This window comes from Balaenoptera acutorostrata, chromosome 16, assembly GCF_949987535.1.
Source record: "Balaenoptera acutorostrata chromosome 16, mBalAcu1.1, whole genome shotgun sequence".
Taxonomy (NCBI): domain Eukaryota; kingdom Metazoa; phylum Chordata; class Mammalia; order Artiodactyla; family Balaenopteridae; genus Balaenoptera; species Balaenoptera acutorostrata.
The window spans coordinates 80,617,936-80,642,805 of record NC_080079.1 but is presented as its reverse complement, the minus strand read 5'-3'; the positions used below and the strand labels follow the sequence as shown (position 1 = coordinate 80,642,805).

The 24,870-nt window shown below is 39.7% G+C and overlaps 1 protein-coding gene across 7 annotated transcripts in view; it reads left to right on the top strand.

The window, feature by feature from the left end:
• LOC103005219 (zinc finger protein 33B-like) overlaps nucleotides 1–24,870 on the top strand; it is a 65,576-nt gene that overhangs the window by 26,640 nt on the left and 14,066 nt on the right. For 5 of the 7 annotated variants that reach the window (XM_057531279.1, XM_057531282.1, XM_057531281.1 and 2 more), the window contains 2 exons: nucleotides 16,148–16,274; nucleotides 16,531–16,626. In XM_057531279.1, the coding sequence (XP_057387262.1) occupies nucleotides 16,148–16,274; nucleotides 16,531–16,626 (223 nt within the window). The remainder of the gene's footprint in view (nucleotides 1–16,147; nucleotides 16,275–16,530; nucleotides 16,627–24,870) is intronic. The other 2 variants (XM_057531280.1, XM_057531284.1) reach the window with 1 other exon arrangement.

Below are 24,870 nucleotides of genomic sequence, written 5' to 3'. Positions count from 1 at the left end.
CCCACTTGATCATGGTGTATGATCCTTTGAATGTGCTGTTGGATTCTGTTTGCTAGTATTTTGTTGAGGATTTTTGCATCTATGTTCATCAGTGATATTGGCCTGTAGTTTTCTTTCTTTGTGACATATTTGTCTGGTTTTGGTATCAGGGTGATGGTGGCCTCGTAGAATGAGTTTGGGAGTGTTCCTCCCTCTGCAATATTTTGGAAGAGTTTGAGAAGGATAGGTGTTAGCTCTTCTCTAAATGTTTGATAGAATTCACCTGTGAAGCCATCTGGTCCTGGGCTTTTGTTTGTTGGAAGGTTTTTAATCACAGTTTCAATTTCAGTGCTTGTGATTGGTCTGTTCATATTTTCTATTTCTTCCTGGTTCAGTCTCGGCAGGTTGTGCATTTCTAAGAATCTGTCCATTTTTTCCAGGTTGTCCATTTTATTGGCATAGAGTTGCTTGTAGTAATCTCTCATGATCTTTTGTATTTCTGCAGTGTCAGTGGTTACTTCTCCTTTTTCATTTCTAATTCTATTGATCTGAGTCTTCTCCCTTTTTCTCTTGATGAGTCTGGCTAATGGTTTATCAATTTTGTTTATCTTCTCAAAGAACCAGCTTTTAGTTTCATTGATTTTTGCTATTGTTTCCTTCATTTCTTTTTCATTTATTTCTGACCTGATCTTTATAATTTCTTTCCTTCTGCTGGCTTTGGGGTTTTTTTGTTCTTCTTTCTCTAATTGCTTCAGGTGCAAGGTTAGGTTGTTTATTCGAGATGTTTCCTGTTTCTTGAGGTAGGCTTGTATTGCTATAAACTTCCCTCTTAGCACTGCTTTTGCTGTGTCCCATAGGTTTTGGGTCGTCGTGTCTCCATTGTCATTTGTTTCTAGGTATTTTTTGATTTCCCCTTTGATTTCTTCAGTGATCACTTCGTTATTAAGTAGTGTATTGTGTAGCCTCCATGTGTTTGTATTTTTTACAGATCTTTTCCTGTAATTGATATCTAGTCTCATAGCGTTGTGGTCAGAAAAGATACTTGATACGATTTCAATTTTCTTAAATTTACCAAGGCTTGATTTGTGACCCAAGATATGATCTATCCTGGAGAATGTTCCATGAGCACTTGAGAAAAATGTGTATTCTGTTGTTTTGGGGTGGAATGTCCTATAAATATCAATTAAGTCCATCTTGTTTAATGTATCATTTAAAGCTTGTGTTTCCTTATTTATTTTCATTTTGGATGATCTGTCCATTGGTGAAAGTGGGGTTTTAAAGTCCCCTACTATGATTGTGTTGCTGTCGATTTCCCCTTTTATGGCTGTTAGTATTTGCCTTATGTATTGAGGTGCTCCTATGTTGGGTGCATAAATATTTACAATTGTTATACCTTCCTCTTGGATTGATCCCTTGATCATTATATAGTGTCCTTCTTTGTCTCTTGTAATAGTCTTTATTTTAAAGTCTATTTTGACTGATATGAGAATTGCTACTCCAGCTTTCTTTTGATTTCCATTTGCATGGAATATCTTTTTCCATCCCCTCACTTTCAGTCTGTATGTGTCTCTAGGTCTGAAGTGGGTCTCTTGTAGACAGCATATATATGGGTCTTGTTTTTGTATCCATTCAGCCAGTCTGTGTCTTTTGGTGGGAGCATTTAATCCATTTACATTTAAGGTAATTATCGATATGCATGTTCCTATTCCCATTTTCTTAAATGTTTTGGGTTTGTTATCGTAGGTGTTTCCCTCCTCTTGTGTTTCTTGCCTAGAGAAATTCCTTTAGCATTTGTTGTAAAGCTGGTTTGGTGGTGCTGAACTCTCTCAGCTTTTGCTTGTCTGTAAAGGTTTTAATTTCTCCATCAAATCTGAATGAGATCCTTGCTGGGTAGATTAGTCTTGGTTGTAGGTTTTTCTCCTTCATGACTTTAAGTATATCCTGCCACTCCCTTCTGGCTTGCAGAGTTTCTGCTGAAAGATCAGCTGTTAACCTAATGGGGATTCCCTTATGTGTTATTTGTTGTTTTTCCCTTGCTGCTTTTAATATGTTTTCTTTATATTTAATTTTTGACAGTTTGATTAATATGTGTCTTGGCGTGTTCCTCCTTGGATTTATCCTGTATGGGACTCTCTGTGCTTCCAGGACTTGATTAACTATTTCCTTTCCCATATTAGGGAAGTTTTCAACTATAATCTCTTCAAATATTTTCTCAGTCCCTTTCTTTTTCTCTTCTTCTTCTGGGACCCCTATAATTCGAATGTTGGTGCGTTTAATGTTGTCCCAGAGGTCTCTGAGACTGTCCTCAGTTCTTTTCATTCTTTTTTCTTTATCCTGCTCTGCAGTAGTTATTTCCACCATTTTATCTTCCAGGTCACTTATCCTTTCTTCTGCCTCAGTTATTCTGCTATTGATCCCATCTAGAGTATTTTTAATTTCATTTATTGTGTTTCTCATCATTGCTTGGTTCCTCTTTAGTTCTTCTACGTCCTTGTTAAATGTTTCTTGCATTTTGTCTATTCTATTTCCAAGATTTTGGATCATCCTTACTATCATTATTCTGAATTCTTTTTCAGGTAGACTACCTATTTCCTCTTCATTTGTTAGGTCTGGTGTGTTTTGACCCTGCTCCTTCATCTGCTGTGTGTTTTTCTGTCATCTCATTTTGCTTATCTTACTGTGTTTGGGGTCTCCTTTTCACAGGCTGCAGGTTCGTAGTTCCCATTGTTTTTGGTATCTGTCCCCAGTGGCTAAGGTTGGTTCAGTGGGTTGTGTATGCTTCCTGGTGGAGGGAACTAGTGCCTGTGTTCTGGTGGATGAGGCTGGATCTTGTCTTTCTGGTGGGCACGTCCACGTCTGGTGGTGTGTTTTGGGGTGTCTGTGGCCTTACTGTGATTTTAGGCAGCCTCTCTGCTAATGGATGGGGCTGTGTTCCTGTCTTGCTAGTTGTTTGGCATAGGGTGTCCAGCACTGTAGCTTGCTGGTCGTTGAGTGAAGCTGGGTCTTGATGTTGAGATGGAGATCTCTGAGAGATTTTCGCCATTTGGTATTACGTGGAGCTGGGAGGTCTCTTGTGGACCAGTGTCCTGAAGTTGGCTCTCCCACCTCAGAGGCACAGCCCTGATGCCTGGCTGGAGCACCAAGAGCCTTTCATCCACACGGCTCAGAGTAAAAGGGATAAAAAATAGAAAGAAAGAAAGAAAGAGGATATAATATAGTGAAGTAAAGTAAAGCTATTATAAAGCAAAGCTATACAGACAAAATCTCACCCAGAAGCGTATACATATACACTCACAAAAAAAGGAAAGTGGAAAAATTAATATATCCTGCTCCCAAAGTCCACCTCCTGAATTTGGGATGGTTTGTTGTCTATTCAGGTATTCAACAGATGCAGGCACATCAAGTTGTTTGTGGAGTTTTAATCCGCTGCTTCTGAGGCTGCTGGGAGAGATTTCCCCTTCTCTTCCCTGTTCGCACAGCTCCTGGGGTTCAGCTTTGGATTTGGACCCGCCTCTGTGTGTAGGTCGCCTGAGGGCGTCTGTTCCCCATCCAGACAGAATGGGATTAAAGGAGCAGCTGCTTCGGGGGCTCTGGCTCACTCAGGCCGGGGGGAGGGAGGGGTACGGAGGAGGCGGGGTGAGCCTGTGGCGGCAGAGGCCGGCGTGACGTTGCACCAGCGTGAGGCGCGCCGTGCGTTCTCCCGGGAAAGTTGTCCCCGGATCACGGGACCCTGGCAGTGGCGGGCTGCACCTGTTCCCGGGAGGGGTGGTGTGGAGAGTGACCCGTGCTCGCACACAGGCTTTTTGGTGGCGGCAGCAGCACCCTTAGCGTCTCATGCCCGTCTCTGGGGCCCGCGCTGATCGCCGCGGCTCGCGCCCGTCTCTGGAGTTTGTTTAGGCGGCGCTCTGAATCCCCTCTCCTTGCGCACCGCGAAACAAAGAGGCAAGAAAAAGTCTCTTGCCTCTTCGGCAGCTGCAGACTTTTTCCTGGACTTCCTCCCAGCCAGCTGTGGTGCGCTAGCCCCTTCAGGCTGTGTTCACGCCGCCAACCCCAGTCCTCTCCCTGCGATCCGACCAAAGCCCGAGCCTCAGCTCCCAGCCCTGCCCGCCCCGGCGGGTGAGCAGACAAGCCTCTCGGGCTGGTGAGTGCTGCTCAGCGCCGAGCCTCTGTGCGGGAGTCTCTCCGCTTTGCCCTCCGCACCCCTGTGGCTGTGCTCTCCTCCGTGGCTCCGAAGCTTCGCCCCTGCCACCCGCAGTCTCCGCCCGCGAAGGTGCTTCCTAGTGCGTGGAAACCTTTCCTCCTTCACGGCTCCCTCCCACTGGTGCAGGTCCCGTCCCTATTCTTTTGTCTCTGTTATTTCTTTTTTCTTTTGCCCTACCCAAGTACGTGGGGAGTTTCTTGCCTTTTGGGAGGTCTGACGTCTTCTGCCAGCTTTCAGTGGGTGTTCTGTAGGAGAAGTTCCACGTGTAGATGTATTTCTAATGTATCTGTGGGAAGGAAGGTGATCTCCACGTCTTACTCTTGCGCCATCTTCTCTCCCCCTCTGGCAATCCTTTCCGGCCGCCCTTTTTCTCTGAATTCTTCTGGTTCTGAGCGTCTGAAGAAGCGATGTGTTCATTTCTACAGTACAGCAAAGTGAATCAGTTATATGTATACCTGGTCGTATATCCCCTCTTTTTTTTTGGATTTCCTTTCCATTTAGGTCACCACAGAGCATTGAGTAGAGTTCCCTGAGCTATAGAGTAGGTTCTCATTAGAGCTGCAAATATTTCTGACCATTCTGGTAGTCATGGCCAAAAAAAAGACTCTATGTTACATGGCTTTCATTGATCCTGTGAATAAAGCTGCCTAATTCCTTTTGGAGCCAAAAGATTTTCTGGCATTGAAAGCTGAAAGAAGAAAAAACAAAAAAACCTTTTGTTTCTTTTCTGGTAAACGATGAAAACCTTTTGGTGGCAACCATGAAATAAATGCCTGTAATTATTCTTCAGTGGATGCAAAAGATGGTACCAAGCAAAACCAAGTTAAAGAGATTTTTCAGGAAGCCATATCACTGATTCTCATGTAGACTGCTTTCTGATGATCTTCGTTTTTTTTTTTTTTTTTTTTGGTCCCACCCCTGGATAAAACTAGAACATCTACAGAATAAATTGACTGCATGTCCTTAAAATAAATTTCTAAAATTCTTTGTCTTGCTCAGTATGTAGAGTGTTCAGTTAAGAGAAGATTTTCTGGCAGAAGTTTCTGCACCTAATCAAATTTCAATCTACTTCATGCAGAACGGATTCTGCCTCATCATTTGCTGGAATTTGGTCAGTGAAAGTCACCAATAATATATATTGTTTACACGTAAACAATTAACCATTTTAAAGTGTACATTTCAGTGGCGTTTAATACATTCACAGTATTGTGCAACCATCATCGCTATCTAGTTCCAGAACACTTCCATCATCCCAAAATAAAATCTAATACCCTTTAAAGTCATTCTCTCAAAAAAAAAGAAAAAAAAAAAAAAAAAAAAAAGTCATTCTCTCTTCCCCTTTTACCCCAGTCCCTGGCAACTACTAATTTACTTTTTGACTCTAAGAACTTGCTTCTTGTAGATATTTTACATAAATGTAATTATACAGTATGTGTTTTTCTGTGTCTTTCACTTAGTATGTTTTCAAATTTCATCCATATTGCAGCATGTATCAGACTTCATTCCTTCCCTACCCCCCACCTTTATTAAGGTATAATTGGCAAAACTGTAAGATATTTAAAGTACATATCATGACAATTTGATATACATATATGTTATGAAAGGATTCCTCCCATCTAGTAAATTAACACATCCACCACCTCACATATTTTTCTCTTTTTTTGTGAGACATTTAAGTTCTCAGCAGATTTCAATTATACAACCAATACAATGTTATCAGTGTAGTCACCATGTTATACATTAGGTCCTCAGAGCTTTTTCATTTTATAGCTGAAAGTTTGTACCCTTTTACTGAGATTTCATTTCTTTTCATGACTCAATATTCCACTGTATGGATGTACCACATTTTGTTTATGCAGGTATCAATTGATGGACATCTTTGTTGTTTCCACCTTACAGCTATTGTGAATAGTGCCACTGTCAACATTTGTGCACATTTTTGTTTGAAAACTTGTTTTCTGCCTGTATCACTGCATCTTTTCCAGTCTTGAATAGTCTCATTAAATAATTGTATTTCATTTAAAAAAAAAGAAAACCTGTTTTCAATTATGGGTATATACCTAGAAGTGGAAATGCTGGGTCCTATGTTAATTATTTTTAACTTAATGAGGAACCACCAAACTTTTTCACAATGGCTGCACAATTTTACATTTTCACCAGCAATATATGAGAGTTCCGGGTTTTCCTCATCCTCAGCAACACTTGTTAACGTCTATATTTTTTTTATTATAGCCATCCTAGTGTGTGCGAAGTCGTACCTCATTATGGTTTTGATTTGCTTTTCCCTAATGACAAATGAGCACCCTTTTGTGTGCTTCTCGGACATTTCTGTATCTACTTTGCAGACCTATCTATTCATGTCCTTTGTCCATTTTTAAATTGGGTTGTTTATTATAAGAGTATTTCGGGTACTAGGCTTCTATCAGATGTATGATTTTCAAATATTTCCTCCCATTCTTTGAGTTGTCTTTTCATTCTTTGGATAGTATATACTTTGAATCAAAAAGGGTTTTAATTTTTTTTTAATAAATTAGTTTAGTGGTGCTTCTTTTTTTTTATATAAATTTATTTTATTTATTTTATATTTGGCTGCGTTGGGTCTTTGTTGCTGCGTGCAGGCTTTCTCTAGTTGCAGCGAGCAGGGGCTACTCTTCGTTGCGGTGTGTGGACTTCTCATTGCGGTGGCTTCTCTTGTTGTGGAGCACAGGCTCTAGGCACGCAGGCTTCAGTAGTTGTGGCTCGTGGGCTCAGTAGTTGCGGCTCATGGGATCTAGAACGCAGGCTCAGTAGTTGTGGCGCACGGGCTTAGTTGCTCCGTGGCATGTGAGATCTTCCCAGACCAGGGCGCAAACCCGTGTCCCCTGTATTGGCAGGAGGATTCTTAACCACTGCACCACCAGGGAAGCCCAAGGGTTTTAATTTTGATGAGTTTGGTTTATCTATTTTTCTTCTGTTGTATGTGCTTTTGATGTCATATCTAAGAATTCATTGCCAAACCAAGATCATGAAGATTTACTATGTTTTCTCCTAAGAGTGTTACAGTTTTAGCTCTTACATTTAGGTCTTTGGTCTATTTTGAGTTAATTTTTGCATATATAACATGAGGAAGGGGTCCAGTTTCATATATTTGTATGTGGATATCCAATTGTCCCAACACCGTTTGTTGAAGAGACTGTTTTTTTCACATTGAGTGGTCTTGGTACTCTTGATGAGAAATAGTTCACCAGAGATGTGTAGGTTTATTTCCAGACTTTCAGTTCTGTTCACTTGATCTATATGTGTATCCTTATGCCAGTTCCATACTGTTTTGATTCTCTAGCTTTGTGGCAAGTTTTGAAGTCAGAACACGTGAGTCCTCTGATTTGTTCTTCTTTGTTAAGGTTGTTTTGGCTATTCAAGGTTCCTTGCAATTCCACGTGAATTTAAAGATCATGTCCATTTCTGCAAAAAAGGCTGTTGGATTTTTCATCGAATTTGTGGAACACTGGGGAGTATTCTTATCTTGACTATATTAAGTATTTTATTCCACGAACAAGGAGTGTCCTTCCATTATTTAGGTCTTTAATTTCTTTCAGCAAAGTTTTGTAGTTTTCAGTGTATACAAGTCTTGGACCTCCTTGGTTAACTCTTTTCCAAAGTATTTTATTCTTTTTGATGGTATTGTAAGTAGAGTTGTTTTCTTACTTTACTTTTGGATTGTTCATTAAACTGAGATTTTGTGTGTTAATCTTGTGTTCTACAATTTTATTGAATTTATTAGCTCTAATAGTTTTTTGATGGATATTTTAGGATTTTCTGTATATAAGATCATGTCATCTAAAGATAGAGGTAGTTTTACTTCACTGTTTCTAATTTGGATGCCTTTACTTCTTTTTATTGCCTGGTTTCTCTGGCTGGGACTTCTTTTACAGTGTTGAATAGAAGTGACCAAGGTGGGTATTCTTGTCTTGTTCTGCATTTTAGTGGGAAAGCTTTCAGTCTTTTACCATTAAATACGTTAGCTGTGGGTTTTTCGTAAAAGCCTTTTTATCACGTTGGGAAGTTCACTTCTATTCCTAGTTTATTGAGTGATTTTATCCTGAAAAGGTTTTGGATGTAGTCAAGTGCTTTTTCTGCTTCACTTGAGCATCATGTGGGGATTTTTCATCTTCATTTGGTATATTAAATTGATTTTCTCATGTTGAACTGCTCTTGCATTCCTGGTATAAATTCTACTTTGTCATGATTCTTGATCTGTTTATTTGTTTGTTTATTCATTCATTCATTCATGCTGCACCATGCAGCTTGCGGGATCTTAGTTCCCCGACCAGGGATGGAACCCTTGCCCCCAGCAGTGGAAGTATGGAGTCCTAACTACTGGACCGCCAGGGAATTACCCATGATCCTTTTAATATGTTGTTTGGACTCAATTTTGTAGTATTTTGTTGAGGATATTACATTTATATTCATAAGGCATATTGGCCTGTAATTTCATTTTATTGTGATGCCTTTATCTAACTTAGATATTAGGGTAATTAATGCTGGCCTCATTGAATTAGTTAAGAAGTACAGTTTACCCTTGAACTACAAAGGTTTAAACCGCATGGGTCCTCTTATATGCAGAGTTTTTTCAATACTAGATATTACAGTACTACACAATCCACGGATGGTTGAATCTGCAGGTGCAGAACCGCAGATAAGGAGGGATAGCTCCGAAGTTATACTCGGATTTTCAACCGCACTGAGGTCATCACCCCTAACCCCTGCGTTTTTCAGGGGTATGAAAAACGTTTTTCAGGGTTTTTCTTCCTTTTTTTTGGAAGAGTTTGGGAAGGATTTGTGTTAATTCTTCTTTAAATGTTTGTTAAAATTCACCAGTGAAGTCATCTGGTTCTGGACTTTTCTTTGTTGAGAAGTTTTTGATTACTGATTTGATCTCTTTGCTTGCTATTCACATTTTGTATTTCTTCCTGAGTCAGTTGGTTATTTGTGTGTTTCTAGGAATTTATTCTTTTAATCTAAGTTTCTAATTTTTTGACGTAAATTGTTTTTAGTATTGTCTTATAACCCTTTTTATTTCTGTTAGGTTGGTAGTAATGTCTCCATTTCTGATTTTAATATTTTGAGTCTTTTTTTCTTTGTCAGTCTAGCTAGAGGTTTGTCAGTTTTGTTGATTGTTTTTTAGAGAAGCACTTTTGGTTTTGTTCATTCTATTTTTTTATTCCACTTATTTGTCTCTCCTCTAATCTTTATTTTTTCCTTCCTTCTGCCAGAGACAAAGACCAAAATATATATATATTCCTTACTGTATCACAGTATCAGAAGGATAGAGACAAACAGGGAGAACAGCATGTGATGACAGAAGCAGAGATTGGAGTAATGCAGCTTCAGTCCAGAGAATGTCAAGTATTGCTGGCCACCATCGGAAACGAGGGGGAGGCAAGGAAAGTTTCTGTTTAGAGTCCCAGAGGGAGCATGGCCTTGCTAACACCTTGCTTTTGGACGTCTAGACTCTAGAACTATGAGAGGATAAATTTCTCATTACAAACCACCAGTTTGTGGGAATTTGTTATAGCAGCCCTAGGAATCTAATCCATGTGCCATAGATTTGTAATTATTGTTTTATGCTTTTGTCTTTTAAGTCAGATAGGGAAAAAAAGGAGTTATTAACCCCAAATATAATAATATTGGCGTTCATATATACCTTTATAGTTTTAAAAATTATTTATTTATTTATTTGTTTGTTTGGGCTGTGCTGGGTCTTAGTTGCAGCATGTGGGCATGCGGGACCTTTAGTGGTGGCATGTGAACTTCTTAGTTGTGGCATGCAGTCTTCTTAGTTGTGGCATGTGGGCTCTTAGTTGCAGCATGTATGTGGGATCTAGTTCCCCAACCAAGGATCAAACCTGGGCCCCCTGCATTGGGAGCACGGAGTCTTACCCACTGGACCACCAGGGAAGTCCCTACCTTTACAGTTTAATGGTGTTCTTTATTTCTTTAACTAGCTTTGAGTTAGTGTCTTCCATTCATTTTAGCCTGAAGGACTCTTTAGGTTTTCTTGAAGGACAAGTCTATTAGCAACAAACTCCCTCGGCTTTTGTTTATCTGAGAATGGCTTAATTTCTCTTTGTTGGGAAGAACAGTATTTTTGAATATAGAATTCTTCATTGAAAGTTTTTTCTTTCAGCACTTTAATATGTCATGCCACTGCCTCTTGTCCTCCATGGTTTCTGATGAGAAATTGGATATTCCTTTTCAGGATCTCCTGTACATGATGAGTCACTTCTCTCTTATTTCTTTCAAGATTCTCTTATCTTTGACAATTGATTATACTGTGTTTTAGTGGGTCTCTTTGTGCGTATCTTACTTGAAGGTCCTTGGTCTTTTTGGATGTGTAGGTTCATGTCTTTCATCAAATTTGGGAGGTTTTCGGCTTTTATTTTTTCAAATATTTTTTCTGTCTTTTACTTTCCTTCTGGTACTCCCAATATGCAAATGTTGGTGTGCTTGATGGTGTCCCACAGGTCTCTTAGTCTCTGTTTATCTTTCTTTATTCTTTTTTCTTTCTGCCTCTCAAACTGTATAATTTCAGTTTACCTGTCTTCTAGTTTGCTGATTCTTTTTTCCATCTGTTCACATCCGCTGTTGAATCCTCTAGTGAATTTTTTATTTCAATTTTTGTACTTTTCAACTTCAGGATTTCTATTTGTTGATATTCTCTTTGGTGGAACATCATTCTTCTGGTTTCCTTTAATTCCCCCCCCCCCATGGTTTCCTTTACTTCTTTAACCTTATTTAAGACAATTGATTTATAATCTTTGTTTAGTAAATCCAAAGATTAGGCCTCCTCAGGGAAGGTGTCTGTGAATTTTTTTCTTGTGAAAGGGCTATACTTTCTCATTTAAATGCCTTATAATTTTTTGGTGAAACTGGACATTTTGAATATTAAAATGTGTTAATTCAGAGATCAGATGTCCTCCCCAACCCTCAGAGTTGTTACTGTTGTGTGAGGCATAGTTTTTTGTTTGGTAAATTTCTAAACTATTTTTGTAAAGACTGTCTTCTTTGTTGCATGTCATTACTGAAATCTCTGTCCCGTTTACATAGTGCTCAACTAGTGATTTAACAGAGATTTCCTTAAGTGCCTGGAGTCAACAAAACCCAAAATCTCCCCAGACCTTACTGTGGGATTTGTGTGTATTGAAGCATATCCTCAACACCACACTGGGCAGTTTACAACTCTTCCCTCACCCTCACTTCTTATTTGTACAGAGCTTGATAGTCACCCAGAGTTGAGAGCTTAGGATCTTGTCATGTCTTTTTTGAACATGTGCCTCATCCTAGATATGTGTGGGTCTTTTAGATTTCCAGGAATATATGGAAACTTTTCAAAGCCCCAAAGCATTTCACTCCCCAGCTTTTCTTCACAGACTTTTTTGACATATCTTTTGTTTGCTCCAGCTGACATCCTTTGCCCCAGTGGCAGCAGCTGTTTCATTTGCCTTTAAATGTTTTCAGTAAATGCCTTTCGCGTAGTCATTTCTCTGATGTGAGAGGTTCTGAGCATTCTGCTGTAGTCTTTTCAGGTCTCCACCAGACAGGTCAAAACAAACAACCCCAATTGTTTGAGAAACAGCTCCATTCTGCTCTCTCTGGCACCAGGAATCTACACCAAGAATATTGGAGTCCATCTTCAAGACCACTGCTGAGCCAATGTTACTAGTTGAATTGTCTCCTGAAAATTTATTTGTTAAAGTCCTAATCATTGGTATCTCAGAATATGACCTTATTGGGAGAAAGGGTCTTTACAGAGGTAATCAAGTTAAAGTGAGGTCATTAGAGTGGGCCCTAATCCAATACTAGTGTCCTTATAAAAGGGAAATTTGGACACAGAGCTACATATAGCAGGAAGACGTTGTAGAGTTACAGGGAGAAGACAGCCAGCTGAAAGCCAAGGAGAAAGGCTTTGAATAGATTCTTATCTCACAGCCCTCAGAAGGAACCAGCCCTGCTGATACCTTAATCTTGGACTTCTAGCCTCCAGGTCTATGAGATAATAAATTTCTGTTGTTTAAGCCACTCAGTCTGTATACTTTGTTATGGCAACCATAGCAAGCTGATACAGCCTGAGAGGGTGAGATGGAGCAAGGGTAAGTTAAAACAACACAAGGTCCCTCCTACCAGGTTTCAGTTGCATTTTTCTTGATTAATCATTCTCTTGATTGTTGTAACCTTTGTCCATTTTCCAGAGTTCTGCTAAAGTTGATTCTGATAGTTTTTGCCAGGTTTTTAGGTGTTCCTTTGGAGGGATATGGCCCTGAGAGTTCTATGCTCTGCTGTTTTCCCTGGCCAGAGTCTGTTACCAATGACATGTTGCAGTTTTGGAGTTACTTGATCTCTCTGAGGCATTTGACCCCCCTGCCTGCTCCCCTGCAAAGCCTCTACTAGCAGCTCCTATAACTTCATACAACCCTCTTTCTACCCCTCTAGTGATGTCTCCTTCAGAACAATTAAGGACTTTGACTCCTGGCAATGAATGTATCCCTGTATATTAGTTTCCTGTTACAGCTGTAACAAATTGCCACAGATTTAATGGTTTAAACCAACACAAAGTTAGAGGGAAGTCCAAATTAATCTTACAAGGTGATGACAGGACTTGTACCTTCTGGGCTCTGATGGGAGAATCTGTTTCCTTGCTTTTTTCAGCTGTTGTGGCACCTTCGTCCATTTTCAAGGCATATCACATCAGTCTCAACTCTTTCTTTACATTGCCTTCTCCTCTTCTGTAGTCACATCTCTTTCTGGCTCCTTCTTATTTATTAGGACACTTGTGATTATCCTTAGGATCCACCTGGATAATCCAGGGTGCTCTCTTTTCAGGATTCTTAGCTAATCACATCTACAAAGGCCCTCTTGCCATATACAGTAATATTCACATGTTCCAGGGATTAGGACATGAATATCCTTAGGCCATTATTCAGCCTACCACAGCTGGGTTTTCATCCTTGACTCACTGTTCATATACATGTTTATATATTTATATATATACATTAATTTCTCATTCTATTTGGGTAAGTAGACAGAAATGTATGTATCATGGAAGAATATATATTTTGTTTTATATGCTTCTTAGAATTATGTCAGTTATCTCATTTGATATGTAGGTTACTGTACCTCCTTTTTAAAAATTTTAATATTGTACTTAAGATTGGTCCAAATTGGTTAATACTTTATTCTTTTTAATGTTATATAATATTTTATTATGAGACCATACCACATTTTAGTTTTCCATTTCTTTACTGAAAGACGCTTGTCATTTCCATTTTTCGTTGTCATGTGTAATACAAGCATACCTTGTTTTATTGTGCTTTGCTTTACTGCACTTCACAGATACTGTATTTTTTTTTTTTTTTTTTTACAAATTGAAGGTTTGTGGTAACTCTGCATCGAGTCTTTTGGCACATTGTTCCAAAAGCATTTGCTCACTTCATGTCTGTTGTCATATTTTAGTAATTTTCACAATATTTCAAACTTTTTCATTATTATTATACTTGTTATAGTGATCTGTGATCAGTGATCTTTGATGTTACTATTGTAATTGTTTTGGGGCACCACAAACCACACCCATATAAGACAGTGAACTTAAATGTTGTATGTGTTCTGACGGCTCCACCAACCAGCTGTTCCCCAGTCTCTTTCCCTCTCCTTGGGCCTTTGTATTCCCTGAGACACAGAAGTATTGCAATTAGGCAAACTAATAACTCTACAATGGCCTTTAAGTGTTCAAGTGAAAGGAAGAATCGCACATCTCTCACTTTAAATCAAAAGCTAGATTAAACTTAGTGAGGAAAGCATGCCGAAAGCCTAGATAGACCAAAAGCTAGGCCTCTTGCACCAAACTGTTAGTCAAGTTGTGAATGCAAAGGAAAAGTTCTTGAAGGAAATTAAAAGTGCTACTCCACTAAACACACAAATGATAAGAAGGTGAAACAGCCTTATTGCTGATATGGAGAAAGTTTTAGTGGTCTGGATAGAAGATGAAAGCAGCTACAACATTCCCTTAACCAAAGCCTAATCCAGAGCAAGGACCTAATTCTCTTTTCTTCAATTCCATGTAAGGCTGAGAGAGGTGAGGAAAGCTGCAGAAGAAACATCTGAAACTAGCAGAGGCTAGTTCATGAGGTTTAAGGAAAGAAGACGTCTCCATAACATCAAAGTGCAAGGTGAAGCAGCAAGTGCTGATGTAGAAACTATAGCAAGTTGTCCAGAAGATCTAGCTAAGATAATTAGTGAAGGTGGCTACACTAAACAACACATTTTCAATGTAGACAAAACAGCCTTAAATTGGAAGAAGATGCCATCTAGGACTTGCATGGCTAGAGAGGAGAAGTCAGTGCCTGGCTTCAAAGGACAGGCTGATTCTCTTGTTAGGGGCTAATGCAGCTGTTGACTTTAAGTTGAAGCCAGTGCTCATTTACCATTTGGAAAGTCCTAGGACCCTTAAGAATTATGCTAAATCTACTCTGCCTGTGCTCTATAAATGGAACAACAGAGCCTGGATGACAGCACATCAGTTTATAACATGGTTTGATGAATATTCTAAACTACTATTGAGACTTACTGCTCAGAAAAAAAGATTCCTCTCAAAATACTAATATTCGTTGACAGTGCACCTGGTCACCCAAGAGCTCTGATGGAGATGTATGATGAGATTAATATTGTTTTCATGCCTGCTAACACAGCATCTGCAGCCCATGGGTCAAGGAGTGATTTTGATGTTCAAGTCTTGTTATTTAAAAAATACATTTCACAACGCTATAGCTGTCATAGACAGTGATTTCTCGGATGGATCTGGCAAAGTAAATTAAAAACCTTCTGGAAAGGATTCACCATTCTAGAAGCCATTAGGAATGTTTGTGATTCATCGGAAGAGGTCTACATATCAACATTAACAGGCATTTGGAAGAAGTTGATTTCAGCCCTCATGGATGACTTTGAGGAGTTTGAGACTTCAGTGGAGGAAGTAATTGCAGGTATGGTAGAAATAGCAAGAGAACTAGAACTAGAAGTGGAGCCTGAAGATATTACTGAATTACTCCAATCTCTTGATAAAACTTTAACGGTTGAGGAGGTGCTTCTTCTAGATGAGCAAAGAAAGTGGTTTCTTGAGATAGAATCTACTCTTGGTGAAGATTGTATGAGACTGTTCAGTTATGGGAAGAAAATACTCAGGTGCCTACCTACATTTTTTTTAATCTAAAAAAATAAGAATGAAATTTTATATATAGATTGACAATATAAGTTTACAGTTTATAAATAAATAGAAAGGTTTCCCAGAAGGAAGAGTAAGCAGATATTTTGGACACCCCTATTCTACAGGAGTTATATCCAAAATTATTCAATAACTCACTCCCTGAATAACTCTGTAGCTCTTTATCTTATCATAGTCCCAAATGGTACTCTCTTATGTGCTAATTGTTTTTCCTTTAACTACGTTTTTTAGAGGTATCCATGGTTATGCTGTTGCCCCAGGTTCATGTATGTTACTCTAATGTTGTTTAACCACTCAGAATTTTACTTCCTCAGTGAAACCCACCCTACTAGCAGGAATAGAACTTTTGTCCCCTTTGTAACCGCAATCAACTTTGCTCATCTTTTCACAATAGTAACATCTTATTGTAGTTATATGCTTGTATGTCTGTCTGTTTTTCAGATTATATGCTTCTTGATAACAGTAACATTGCTTTGTCTTCAGATTCCCCCAAAGTAAGATAGTTTTTATGGCATGCAGGCATCGATAACTTATACCAGTAGTAGGGAATATCTGTTATGATTTCTCCCTCTCCAACCAAGTACAGTGCAGAAGTAGACATCCCAAAACATATTTTGATTGACTCTGAATAGTGAACAGTATAACCATTCTCATGTAGCTTCTCCATGTCTTCCAATTCTGATTACTTAAATTTGAACACAAATGTCCTATTTCAGGAATCCTTATCATTTGCGGATGTGACTTTGGGCTTCACCCAGGAGGAATGGCAGCAGCTGGACCCTGATCAAAGGACACTGTACAGGGATGTGATGCTGGAGAACTATAGTCACCTCGTCTCAGTGGGTAAGGATTGTTTTCCATGTAGATTCCTAGTATGCATGTCCTTTCTTGGTTGCTGACATCTGTGGAAATTTTTTGAGTTTGAAGATATTTAGGCTTGAGATCCAGGGTGACAAGAAGGACTGTTGAAACACCATAAAGAATTTTTTTTCCCCAATAATAGATTGAAATTGGTCCCTGAAGCTTCATTTTCTGTTTTCTTCAGGAGCCCTAAAGCCCATGAGCCTAGCGCAATTCCCATGTCATTTCCCATTCACAGGGTATTGCATCCCTAAACCAGAACTGATCTTCAGGTTGGAACAAGGAGAGCAACCATGGGTATTAGAGGAAGAGTCCCCAAGCCAGAGCTACCCAGGTGAGTTAGGGTGTATTAAACAGAAGGACACCTGGTGATAGGTACGAATTCTTTTTAATCTTAAGTGTTGCTCATGTGTTCATTTTTTCTTTTAACATCTTTATTGGAGTATAATTGCTTTACAGTGTTGTGTTAGTTTCTGCTATGTGACAAAGTGAATCAGCTATATGCATACATATATCCCCATATTCCCTCCCTCTTGCATTTCTCTCCCACCTTCCTTATCCCACCCCTCTAGGTGGTTGCAAAGCACTGAGCTGATCTCCCTGTGCCATGCAACTGCTTCCCACTAGCTATCTATTTTACATTTGGTAGTGTATATATGTCAGTGCTACTCTCTTACTTCGTCCCAGGTTACCCTTCACCCTCCCTGGGTCCTCAAGTCCATTCTCTACGGCTGTGTCTTTATTCCTGTCCTGCCCCTAGGTTCATCAGAACCTTTTTTTTTTCTTTTAGATTCCATATATACATGTTAGTACATGGTATTTATTTTTCTCTTTCTGACTTACTTCACTCTGTATGACAGACTCTAGGTCCATCCACCTCACTACAAATAACTCAGTTTTGTTTCTTTTTTATGGCTGAGTAATACTCCATTGTATATATGTACCACATCTTCTTTTACATTCGTCTGTTGATGGGCATTTAGGTTGCTTCCATGTCCTGGCTATTGTAAATAGTGCTGCAATGAATATTGTGGTACAAGACTCTTTTTGAATTATGGTTTTCTCATGGTATATGCCCAGTAGTGGGATTGCTGGGTCATATGGTAGTTCTGTTTTTAATTTTTTAAGGAGCCTCCATACTGTTCTCCATAGTGGCTGTACCAATTTACATTCCCACCAACAATGTAAGAGTCTTCCCTCTTCTCCACACCCTCTCCAGCATTTATAGTTTGTAGATTTTTTGATGATGGCCATTCTGACCAGTGTGAGGTGATACCTCACTGTAGTTTTGATTTGCATTTCTCTAATGATTAGTGATGTTGAGCATCTTTTCATGTGTTTCTTGGCAATCTGTATATCTTCTTTGGAGAAATGTCTATTTAGGTCTTCTGCCCATTTTTGGATTGAGTTGTTTGTTTTTTTGATATTGAGCTGCATGAGCTGCTTGTATATTTTGGAGATTAATCCTTTGTCAGTTGCTTCGTTTGCAAATATTTTCTCCCATTCTGAGGGTTGTCTTTTCATCTTGTTTATGGTTTCCTTTGCTGTGCAAAAGCTTTGAAGTTTCATTAGGTCCCATTTGTTTATTTTTGTTTTTATTTCCATTTCTCTAGGAGGTGGGTCAAAAAGGATCTTGCTGTGATTTATGTCATAGAGTGTGCTGCCTATGTTTTCCTCTAAGAGTTTTATAGTATCTGGCCTTACATTTAGGTCTTTAATCCATTTTGAGTGTATTTTTGTGTGTAGTGTTAGGAAGTGTTCTAATTTCATTCTTTTACCTGTAGCTGTCCATTTTTCCCAGCACCACTTACTGAAGAGGCTGTCTTTTCTCCGTTGTGTATTCTGGCCTTTTATCAAAGATAAGGTGACCATATGTGCATGGGTTTATCTCTGGGCTTTCTATCCTGTTCCATTGATCTATATTTCTGTTTTTGTGCCAGTACCATACTGTCTTGATTACTGTAGCTTTGTAGTATAGTCTGAAGTCCAGGAGCCTGATTCCTCCAGCTCCATTTTTCTTCTCAAGATTGTTTTGGCTACTCAGGGTCTTTTGTGTTTCCATACACATTGTGAAATTTTTTGTTCTAGTTCTGTGAAAAATGCCAGTGGTAGTTTGATAGGGATTGCATTGAATCTGTAGATTGCTTTGGGTCGTATAGTCATTTTCACAATGTTGATTCTTCCAATCCAAGAACAAAGTATATCTCTCCATCTGTTTGTATCATCTTTAATTTCTTTCATCAGTATCTTACAGTTTTCTGCATACAGGTGTTTTGTGTCCTTAGGTAGGTTTATTCCTAGGTATTTTATTCTTTTTATTGCAGTGGTAAATGGGAGTATTTCCTTAATTTCACTTTCAGATTTTTCATCATTACTGTATAGGAATGCAAGAGATTTCTGTGCATTAATTTTGTATCCTGCTACTTTACCAAATTCATTGATTAGCTCTAGTAATTTTCTGGTAGCATCTTTAGGGTTCTTTATGTATAGTATCATGTCATCTGCAAACAGTGACAGTTTTACTTCTTCTTTTCCGATTTGGATTCCTTTTATTTCTTTTTATTCTTTGATTGCTGTGGCTATAACTTCTAAAACTATGTTGAATAATAGTGGTGAGAGTGGGCAACCTTGTCTTGTTCCTGATCTTAGCGGAAATTATTTCAGCTTTTCACCATTGAGAACGATGTTGGCTGTGGGTTTGTCATATACGGCCTTTATTATGTTGAGGTAGGTTCCCTCTATGCCTACTTTCTGGAGGGTTTTTAACATAAATGGGTGTTGAAGTTTGTCAAAAGCTTTTTCTGCATCTATTGAGATGATCATATGGTTTTTATCCTTCAATTTGTTAATATGGTGTATCGCATTGATTGATTTGCGTATATTGAAGAATCCTTGCATTCCTGGGATAAACCCCACTTGATCATGGTGTATGATCCTTTGAATGTGCTGTTGGATTCTGTTTGCTAGTATTTTGTTGAGGATTTTTACATCTTTGTTCATCAGTGATATTGGCCTATAGTTTTCTTTTTTTGTGACATCTTTGTCTGGTTTTGGTATCAGGGTGATGGTGGCCTCGTAGAATGAGTTTGGGAGTATTCCTCCCTCTGCTATATTTTGGAAGAGTTTGAGAAGGATAGGTATTAGCTCTTCTCTAAATGTTTGATAGAATTCACCTGTGAAGCCATCTGGTCCTGGGCTTTTGTTTGTTGGAAGATATTTTTTTAAAGTTTCAATTTCAGTGCTTGTGATTGGTTTATATTTTCTATTTCTTCCTGGTTCAGTCTCAGAAGGTTGTGCTTTTCTAAGAATTTGTCCATTTCTTCCAGGTTGTCCATTTTATTAGCATATAGTTGCTTGTACTAATCTCTCATGACCCTTTGTATTTCTGCAGTGTCAATTGTTACTTCTCCTTTTTCATTTCAAATTCTGTTGATTTGAGTCTTGTCCCTTTTTTTCTTGATGAGTCTGGCTAATGGTTTATCAATTTTGTTTATCTTCTCAAAGAACCACTTTTAGTTTTATTGATCTTTGCTATCATTTCCTTCATTTCTTTTTCATTTATTTGTGGTCTGATCTTTATGATTACTTTCCTTCTGCTAACTTGGTTTTTTTTTCTTCTTCTTTCTCTAATTGCTTTAGGTGTAAGGTTAGGTTGTTTATTTGAGATTTTTCTTTCCTCTTGGGGTAGGATTGTATTGCTATAAACTTCCCTCATAGAACTGCTTTTGCTGTATCCCATAGGTTTTGGGTCGTCGTGTTTTCATTGTCATTTGTTTTTAGGTATTTTTTGATTTCCTCTTTGATTTCTTCAGTGATCTCTTGGTTATTTAGTAGCATATTGTTTAGCCTCCATGTGTTTGTATTTTTTAATTAATTAATTAATCTATTTATTTATTTTTGGCTGCATTGGGTCTTCATTGCTGCGCGGGCTTTCTCTTGTTGCGGCGAGAGGGGGCTACTCTTCATTGCAGTTCACGGGCTTTTCATTGCGGTGGCTTCTCTTGCTGCAGAGCACAGGCTCTAGGTGCGTGGGCTTCAGTAGTTGTGGTTTGCGGGCTGTAGAGCGCCAGCTCAGTAGTTGTGGTGCACAGGCTTAGGTGTTCCATGGCATTTGGGATTTTCCCGGACCAGGGCTCGAACCCGTGTCCCCTGCATTGGCAGGCAGATTCTTAACCACTGCACCACCAGGGAACCCCATATGTTTGTATTTTTTACAGTTTTTTTCCTGTAATTGATATTTAGTCTCATAGCATTGTGGTCGGAAAAGATACTTGATACGATTTCAATTTTCTTAAATTTACCAAGACTTGATTTGTGACCCAAGATATGGTCTATCCTGGAGAATATTCCCTGAGCACTTGAGAAGAAAGTGTATTCTGTTGTTTTTGGATGGAATGTCCTATAAGTATCAATTAAGTCTATCTTTTAATGTGTCATTTAAGGCTTGTGTTTCCTTATTTATTTTCATTTTAGACGATCTGTCCATTGGGGAAAGTGGGGTGTTAAAGTCCCCTAGTATTATTGTGTTACTGTCCATTTCCCCTTTTATGGCTGTTCGCATTTGCCTGATGTATTGAGGTGCTCCTATGTTGGGTGCATAAATATTTATAATTGTTATATCTTCTTCTTGGATTGATCCCTTGATCATTATGTAGTGTCCTTGTCTCTTGTAATAGTCTTTATTTTAAAGTCTATTTTGTCTGATATGAGAATTGCTACTCCAGCTTTCTTTTGATTTCCATTTGCATGGAATGTCTTTTTCCATCCCCTCACTTTCAGTCTGTATGTGTCCGTAGGTCTGAAATGGGTCTCTTGTAGACAGCATATATACTGGTCTTGTTTTTGTAGCCATTCAGCCAGTCTGTGTCTTTTGGTTGGAGCATTTAATCCATTTATATTTAAGGTAATTATCGATATGCATGTTCCTATTACCATTTTCATAATTGTTTTGGGTTTGTTATTGTAGATCTTTTCGTTCTCTTGTGTTTCCTGCCTAGAGAAGTTTCTTTAGCATTTGTTGTAAAGGTGGTTTGGTGGTGCTGAATTCTCTTAACTTATGCTCATCTGTAAAGGTTTTAATTTCTCCATCAAATCTGAATGAGATCCTTGCTGGGTAGAGTAATCTTGGTTGTTGGTTTTTCCCTTTCATCACTTTATATATGTTCTGCCACTCCCTTCTGGCTTGCAGAGTTTCTGCTGAAAAATCAGCTGTTAACCTTATGGAGATTCCCTTGTATGTTATTTGTTGCTTTTCACTTGCTGCTTTAATATTTTTTCTTTGTATTTAATTATTGATAGTTTGATTAATGTGTGTCTCGGCATGTTTCTCTTTGGGTTTATCCTGTATGGTACTCTCTGTGCTTCCTGGACTTGATGGACTATTTCCTTTCCCATGTTAAGGAAGTTTTCGACTATAATCTCTTCAAATATTTTCTCAGACCCTTTCTTTTTCTCTTCTTCTTCTGGGACCCGTAAAATTCTAATGTTGGTGCGTTTAGTGTTGTCCCAGAGGTCTCTGAGACTGTCCTCAATTCTTTTCATTCTTTTTTCTTTATTCTGCTCCCTGGCAGTTATTTCCACCATTTTATCTTCCAGCTGACTTATCCATTATTTTGTCTCAGGTGTTCTGTTATTGATTCCTTCTAGAGTATTTTTAACTTCAGTAATTGTGTTGTTCATTACTGTTTGTTTGCTTTTTAGTTCTTCTAGATCCTTGTGAAATGTATCTTGTATTTTCTCCATTCTGTTTCTGGGATTCTGGATCATCTTTACTATCATTAGTCTGAATTCTTTTTTAGGTAGGTTGCCTATTTCATCTTCATTTATTTGGTCTTGTAGGTTTTTACCTTGCTCCTTCGTCTGTAACACATTTTTTTGTTGTTTCATTTTTCTTTTTTTGATGGGTGGTGCTGTATTCCTGTCTTACTGGTTGTTTGGCCTGAGACGCCCAGCAGTGGAATTTGCAGGCAGTTGGATAGAGCTGGGTCTTGGTGCTGAGATGAGGACCTCCAGGAGGCCTCACTCTGATTGATATTCCCTGGGGTCTGAGGTTCGCTGTTAGTCAAGTAGTTTGGACTCGGAGCTCCCACCACAGGAGCTCAGGCCCGACCTCCGGACTGGGAACCAAGATCCCACAAGCTTTGTGGCGCGGTTAAAAAAAAAAGGAAGAAAGAAAGAAAAAAAGGAGAAGTATAATATCGAAGAATAAAAAACAAAATAAAATTAGAAAGGTGAAACATATATTAGGAAAAATAAAACTGTAATTGAAACATCTGCAACAAGGTAAAATAAAACCAAAAGAAAAAAAAGAAAAAAAGAAAAAAAAAGGGTGGGTGGGGAGCAAGCCAAAAGGAGAGATCACTAACAAAGTATAAAAAAATAAAATTAGAAAAATAAAAGATTTATTAGGAAAAATAAAAATATAAAAGACTCAACAACAGTGAATCAACAAGGTAAAACAGAACCCCAATCTAAAAGAGGAAAAAAGAAAAGAAAAAAAAAGCCTTGGCTCTGGGGGCGGAGTTTAGGCAGGGGTTGTAACTTAGGCAGGGGTTGGATTTTGGGTAGGGCAGGACGTAGGCGGGTGGGGGAGTGACGTTTGAGCATGGGGTGGGGTCTAGGCGGGGCGACGTTCAAGTGTGGGGCGGGGCATAGGTGGGGTGACATTTGAGTGTGGGGCGGGGCCTTTGCTTAGGACCTGTGCAGAAGGGGAGAGGCAGCACATGGAAAGGAGGGCCTCCGGAGTGTAGAGTTCCGGAGTTTGGAGGCAGGGCCATGAGTGAGGGTGTGTGGGTGGGGTTTAGGCCCAGCCTGTTGGAGGGGGTCTCAGAGGGGGTCTCCAAGTGCAGAGGTGGGGCCCCGGGTGGGGGTGCAGGAGCGGGGCTTGGGCTCTGCATGGCAGGAAGGAGGCTCCGAGAGCAGAGGATTAGGCCCTGGAGCCCAACAAGCTCCCCCGTGCCTAAGTGGACAGGGGAAGTGCTGGCCCCATTCCCCTCCGTTTCTTCGTGCCCCTCCCCCACCGTCTCCCCCAGGCTCTCCCCCTTAGCCACTGGACCCCTAAGTGTGGGTGGGTCCCACTGGGTGTAGGAACTCCTTCCCTCCCCCAGCCACCCTTTGGGGGTGCCGGTCCCAGAGGTGCAGCCTTTACTTTTGCTCCCCCTTCCCCTACCCCCCACTCCCTCAGTACCTGGGCAGCTGGAGGAGGCCTGGGTGGGCAGAGGGTGAGGCCCGGGATCTCAGCAGGTTCTTGGGGGTCCAAGTGGGCAGGGGAAACCTGGCCACGCTCTCTTTTGATCCTCTGCCCTCCCAGTGGTTCCCCAAATTCCCCCTTCTGGCGTGGGATCCCTTCCCCTCCCCCAGCCACCCCTCAGGAGCTCCAGTCCCCTGCTGCCTCCACTTCTCCTCCCCCTGTACTCCCCCCAAGCCCCATGTCCCACCCAGTCGCTGGGGGTTACTCCCCTCCCCTTAGGTGTCTGCTGTCCCCCACTGGTGCCTGGTAGGTGCCCTAGTTGTGAGGAGACACGAATTCCGCATCCTCCTAGTATGCCATCTTGACTCCCCTGCTCTGCCCCCGTTTTTTCATTCAGCAGATATTGAGTACCTACGTTCATTACTCTGGTTTTAGGTGTTGGAAATATATCAGTGCACTAAATTTTGCCCCTGACCTCATGGAGCTTGCATTCTGGTAGGGAGAGAAGGATAAGAAACAAGCAATTACACATATATACACTTGAAATATGCCAGTAAATAGCTAGGAAATTAGAGAAGGTTAAGAATGATGGAGTGTTTTATTTTAGAAAGGAGGTCAAGAAGGCCTTTCTAATATTATCAACTTGAATAAAATGAGGATGAGAATCATGGGGAGTCTTGGAGGCAGAGGTGAGTGACATCAAATGTCAATCCACCAAGGCAGGGATGTACTTGGTGTTTTTGAGGACACACAAATATGACTATGGATTGGGGGAAAGGAGTGAGCGAAGAGTAGAAAGAGTTGGCATTGTAGAGGTAATGGGAGCTGAAATTATGTGGTGCCATTAAGGACTTTGATTTTATTCTGAGTGAGATGAGAAGCCATTGGTATAATTTAACCCAGTAAGCAACATATGCTTATGGGTTTTTTAAAATTGATTTCCCTGGCTGCTGAGCAAAGAAAATACTATTGAGGGCAGAGGGCTGAAAGCAGGAACATCAGTCAGAATAGTATTTTAATCTCTGTAAATGTGATGGTAGCTTACCCTTGGTTGGAAGTAGTGAGGAAGAAAAAAAGTGATTGACTTCTGGATTTATTTTGAAGGTGGAACCTATAAGATTTGCTGTTGAATTGGGCAAGGAATGTGAGAGAAAGAGACGAGTCAAGAAAGACTCCAGGGATTTCATCCAGAAAAATTGGATGAATGGGTACCAACTGCCAAGATTGGGAAAATTGGAGAGAAACAACTTGGGAGGAGTTATTAGGAGTTTAAATTGCACATACCAAATTTCAGGTGATTATAAAATATCCAAGTTTACTTGTGAATAAACATATGGGTATATAAGCAGAGGTTGATTAGGGGAGAGTCCAGGTTGGAGATATTTATTT